The 6,000-nt window shown below is 34.2% G+C and overlaps 1 protein-coding gene across 1 annotated transcript in view; it reads left to right on the top strand.

Annotated features, from left to right (window-relative positions):
* The first annotated feature begins 273 nt into the window (after nucleotides 1-273).
* LOC112599851 (desert hedgehog protein) overlaps nucleotides 274-6,000 on the top strand; it is a 45,360-nt gene continuing 39,633 nt past the window's right edge. The window contains exons 1-2 of the mRNA XM_025346929.1: nucleotides 274-631; nucleotides 2,888-3,284. Of these exons, the coding sequence (XP_025202714.1) occupies nucleotides 2,943-3,284 (342 nt within the window). The 5' untranslated portion in view covers nucleotides 274-631; nucleotides 2,888-2,942. The remainder of the gene's footprint in view (nucleotides 632-2,887; nucleotides 3,285-6,000) is intronic.

Genomic DNA, 6,000 nt, shown 5'->3' with positions numbered 1-6,000 from the left:
CCGGAAGCGATCGATGTCTCAAGAACAATTCACGGGATCACCATGCAAGGCGATCAACGAACGTTGCACCTTTGTTTATTGAAGTGCACAAAAGGCTCCGCAAGACCGCAAGAGCGCCAGTCGGGTTTGTCGAACTATTCGGTTTACGTCGGCGGTCGGGTACCGGCGGCACACGCGACGCGGTCTTCGTGTACATGGAGGCGGCTACGAAATGGGCGGAGCTCCATACACTGGGGTGGGAGAACAGTCGTGGCTCACACCCACAACAACATCATCGAGTCAGGAGTCTGGTTCAAATTCGTTGACCTTGTTAACAGGATCGGTTCGGCGCGACTTCGGTGTACCGAATTCGAAGTTTTCCATCATTTTTATACCGAGATCGGTTTTGAAAAGTACCATTTTGAAAAAAATGTCCAAACATTTTTAATTTGATATCGTGCATTAAGTTTCGTTAATAGTTATTATCGATTAAAAAATTAATATCTCGTTATTTTTCTCGTAAATTCGAATTGTGTAACGTGCGGTAACGGCTAGTCGCCGAACGCGCATTTATAGTGCGGCATACCACTCGGACTAATTTAATTTTTTCCTACTTGATATTTACAAAATATCAATAATCGGCATTCACAAGGTAAGTGAATTATTTAAATGCAATAGTATTGTATACCAAAATGATAAAATTTATTTAATATTCTATGTAATTTATTGAAAAAAAAAGTTAAATACAATTAAAAAAAAAAATCATTAAAATTGTAAATTATTATTTTTTATTCAATATAACAATAAATTATACTATAAAAGTTAATCAAATAAAGTATAACGAATTTTGAATGTTGAAAAAAATTTGATTTAATAAATTAGTCATAAACTAAATTAGTTCAAATTAAAAGATATGTGATTCATAAAATATGTTATCATTTTTTAATTAATATGATAAAATTAATATACTCAACAGTAGTTTAATACTCTATATAATAGTGAATATAAATTATTTTTCATCATCAATTTCCATTAAACAAGATTAATTATTTTTTCATATAATTATAAATTAATTATATACATTCGCTAATTTGTATGACAGATCACAATAATTAATAATAATGATACAATAATAAGCTTATGATTTCTTAATATGATCAAATAATTTCAGTTTTATTTTTGGTACAGAGGAATTCTTATAAATACATACGTAGGTACTTCGCATATATCGCAGTGTTTCTAGTGTCTAGACATAAAAAGAGATTTGAGATCACAAAATCACAAAATCATATATAATTTATACAATTATACCTAACCTAACAGATGCCTAATGCAAACGATTCTTTATAGGTACCTATATTTGCAGGTCTGCATATCCATAAAATAGATGATAAAAAAACCTTTCTCAGCGGGAACAGTTTTTTTTTTTTTTTATTGTGGATACAGTTCTTGGTAAAATCCCGTTACAGATTCTTTTATTTAATCTTTTACATATAATATCATATGATATGGCCTAAATCATTTAGGTAGTCAGGGTCGAAATGTTACCATTTATCTTATCTTTTAGTTGGAATATTTTTATAGTAAAAAAACATGATCTGTAATAATTGTTGATAGGTTCATTAATATTATTTCATACATGTGTTGGTTAAGTTTACTTTTTACCTAGGTACATAAAATAATAAAGTATATCTTATACACGTATAGCAATCAATTATATACGTATATTTATACGTGAGCGTAACTGGTTATATCTGGTATACATAATTGAAAGAATATTTTTGAATAAAATAAAATAATGTTAAATTTTAATTGTAGTATTATAAATGTAATGCATTATATAATATACTTGGTTGCAGTTTAATAAACTAAAATAATAACTTATACGATTATGGTGATCCTGATTTATTATTTAATAAAACAAATTCGATGTAAATAATATTCATATTTTTTCTAAAAAAATAGTAATATTTTGGTGAATTTAAAGTATTGTAACCTATACATTTTTCATGTAGTATTATATAAAATTTCATCAATTTTAATATTCAAATTAAAAAAAAAAACCCAGTCTGCTTAACTTTTAATATTTTTGACTTTTTAATTTAAAAAATGAAATTATATCTGTAGAATTATAATAAATATTTATTTATGATATTTGTAACATCATTTAATTCTCTTAAAAATATTTGAAAAATTGATAAAACATTAAGTACATACAGTTATAAGCCAGTATAAAATATATTAACAGATTATTCAATATTTTTATTATCATATATAAACTATTGTTTTTTATACTACAAAATTATATTATACTTTGTTTATGTACATAAATGGTGTTAGAAAATTGTTTAATAATTTCAAATTCAAAATATTAAGAGGAGCCCAATCAGTTATTTTTATAAATTACGCACTCATCTAACTTCATTCATCTTAATAAGACAAGATAATATAGCAATAATTATAGTATTATTTCTAGATAATATTATTATTTTTTGCCGTATGTATACTATTTCGAATTGACGTGAATCGAAGTAGGTACTCCAAAAATCTTATCTATTAATTTTAGTGTATTTCTTTTAGAAGACTTTATGTTCCAGTGATCTTGCAATAGTTTCTATTATAGCGAAAGAAAAAACTACGGACTTAATATATCACTTCGATAAATTTTCAGGAGTGTGTAATTTAAAATCTACCTAAAATAATTATTTATTTATTTAAATTTATGATTTACTATTGCTTATAAATTTAATATTAAATAACATCAACTGCAGCGGGTTTATATATGATCTCTGACTTCTTTTTTTTTTTTTTTTATTTAAACTTAAGTAGTTGCTATAACGATGCTCATGTATATAAAAACTATTCGTTGTTTGTTTTTTTTACGTACGAATCTCTAAATGACGTGTAGCAACCGATTGCTGTATGAGTAAAGGCCGCGGTAATGCGGTGTCTGGCAGCCGGATATGAGGAACGGCGGCGACGGCGGTGGCGTTGTTGCGGTGGCGTCCAGATATCGGTGGAGGTACACGTTAACGCTAATTGTGTGCATGATGATGGCTGTCGACGTGGAGGGCTGCGGCCCATTGCGCGGCCCGTCCAAGTTCCGGAACCCGCGAAAGATGAAACCGCTGGTGTTTCAGCAACACGAGCCCAACGTCAGCGAGTACTCAATCACCGCCAGCGGACCACCAGAGGGTCGAGTCCAGCGCAACGACTCCAGGTTCATGGAGCTAGTACCCAACTACAACGCAGACATCGAGTTCAAAGACGACGAGGGCACTGGAGCCGATCGACTGATGACTCAGGTAAGATTTACGCTTTATTATCACTCCATTACATTTAACATGTAATACGACGATTTTTATATTATAATATACACACACTTAGCACTTACCGCACTTACCCCCCCCCCCCAAGACTTTTACTTCATCAGCGCAGTTTTGTGTAAACTATAATAAAATATATTTATTCATCATTCTAAACTGTTATAATATATAGTATGATATGTATTACTTATTTAATCGATTCAATTTGATCTCGAAGTGATATTTCAGGTAAGTATCTACTTCATAAAGTCCACGTGTGAAACGTGCATGTTTTGTATTCAAACACTTCCGGTCGACGCAAGCTTAGAATTATTTTATATTCATAAAATATAACACATTATATAATACACAAGTAGAGTGCTGTCATCTCTTCGGTCGCCCGTTAATCGGTATAGAATTCCTTTTCGTCTATACTCTATGCGTTTTTTTATTCTTTATTTTTCACGAAAATCCTATAATCGGCACCGTGACCTTGTACGAATGATGTACATTTAAGTGCCCATAGGTACGAGCCACCCGCCTGCGCCGAGTGTCAACTATTACCTTGACCCAAATTTGTCAGCTGAGATTGCACCCCCGCGTTTTGGGTGACAACTCGTCGCCACATCGGGGGTTCTTCGCATAATACTATAATATTGGCCATTATAGGATTCCTCGAGCACCGCTGCACACGTCTCGCTGTTCTCGATACAAGATTTATACATGATATTATTATATTATATAATGTGTGTATGCAACGCGCTATTATCATAACGACGGAATGACACATTATCGGCCCCGAACGATAACGCCGTCGAGTGCACCGGCCATAAAGAAATAACACGAGTAACGAAATCCTTCGTTTATTTATGTATAACATATACCTACGTATATACGTAAATATTTTACGATAAACTTAGAGAAATTCTATATGCCTAGATATTGAATAATAAAATATAAGTATAAGGCATGCCTATACACCTATCGTATATCCGTATAATACGACGATAATATTGACGTATGACCGACCGTATAACGTATAAATACTGCAGTGTAGGTATATAATTTTAATACGTGCGGTGTTACGTGCACGTATATCTATCGCTGTAAATTACACTATCGTTATAAATTATTAAACACCGTACTATCGGGGCAGAGCGCATTATAGTATAAAATATATGAGAATAAAATAATTATTAATCTTTCGACTTGAAAATAATATACTGGCAGTAGACGACGGAGTGATATCGCGATAATTCATTTTGTTCGTTTTCACTAAAACGTTTTCAGCGTCGCGCAAAATAAACATCCGTAACACACATATTATTATTATTATTATTATCATCATCATTATTATTACACGCTCTTCGAGACCTGCACATTATTATTCACGAGCTGTTATGTCATTCGTATGCACAGATCGACTACGACGTGCAGCAACAGTACCTACGCCGCCGTACGCATTGTGCACCGAACGCGAGTGGTTTTTTATTTTTTTTTTTTTCTCGTCGTCATCGTCGACGACTATCGCGACGCCCGTCCGTCTAGCCGTCGTCTGCTGCGCAGCGCGTATTACATGACGTTACCTGTATTATTGTTTGTAGTCCATGTAATATTATCGATTCGGACGGTCGGAAACGGCTACGGCGTGTAGTGTACCCGTACACGCCACGATATCGTGTGTTGTAAAATATTTGATATCACATATTTTTATTTTTATTTTTTTTTTTTTATGCCGGCACACGATTTTCGGCAGCCCGTCGGACGTGGGCGACGACCAGGAGAAAGGTATATATCATAACGATACCGCGGTTATCGTATATAGATATATAATTATTGTAACACGCGTGTAATTCGATCGTTGGATGTCGTCGCTGCGTGTGGAGGAGGCGGTCGTGTCGAGGGGGCACGCCGCATTGTTTTCGAAACGATTTAGCAGAAGCACGAACGCGCGCGCATAGAGTAATGAATAATAATATTGTGATATTATTTTATTAAAATAATTATAATTATCACAATAATAATAATAATAATAATAATAATACGATATTGTATTGCGCTTTGCGAGTACGGCGCTCGCGTTTTTCAAACGCTTATCAAACGCGTGACGATCGACACGAAAACGAAAGATAAGCGCTCTATTGTTCGTCGAAAATTTGGGTGAAAAAAAATATCGCGTAATTCGCAACGGACAGCAGAAAAACCGTCCCCTCGCCCACACCTCGTCCGATATGATTGGATAATTCTTTATTTTCTTTTGTTTTTTTTTTTTTTTTGTGTTTTTTCTCGATCGCGCACCAACGCTCGTAATAATATTAAATATAATAATATAATACTGCACGCCGTACCTTTCGTATAATATCATAATATTATAATATTATTACGTTTTATACACACACACACACGCGAGCGCGTGCGCGCGTATATATATATATATATATACGCGTGTAATAAAATATTCGGGCTCGTGCCCATGTTTGTGTCTAGTCAACAATGCGAACCGACAAGCCGATAACATTGTTATTACGCGTTGTTTGTTCATTTGTCTGTGCCTGCGTACACGTTCTTCGTTCCGTCTCTGTCCGCCGCACGCTGCACGTCGGCGGCGGCGGCGGCGGCGGCGGCGTCGCATCGCGTTATAATATTATATCGTACATAATATAATATACCCCGCCACCACCGCCGCCGCACGACACGCCGGTCCGGGTGCGTTTAA

This window comes from Melanaphis sacchari, unplaced genomic scaffold, assembly GCF_002803265.2.
Source record: "Melanaphis sacchari strain LSU unplaced genomic scaffold, SCAv2.0 Contig55_pilon_pilon, whole genome shotgun sequence".
Classification (NCBI taxonomy): domain Eukaryota; kingdom Metazoa; phylum Arthropoda; class Insecta; order Hemiptera; family Aphididae; genus Melanaphis; species Melanaphis sacchari.
The sequence above is the reverse complement of the archived record's forward strand: the minus strand, read 5'-3'. Positions and strand labels throughout refer to the sequence as shown.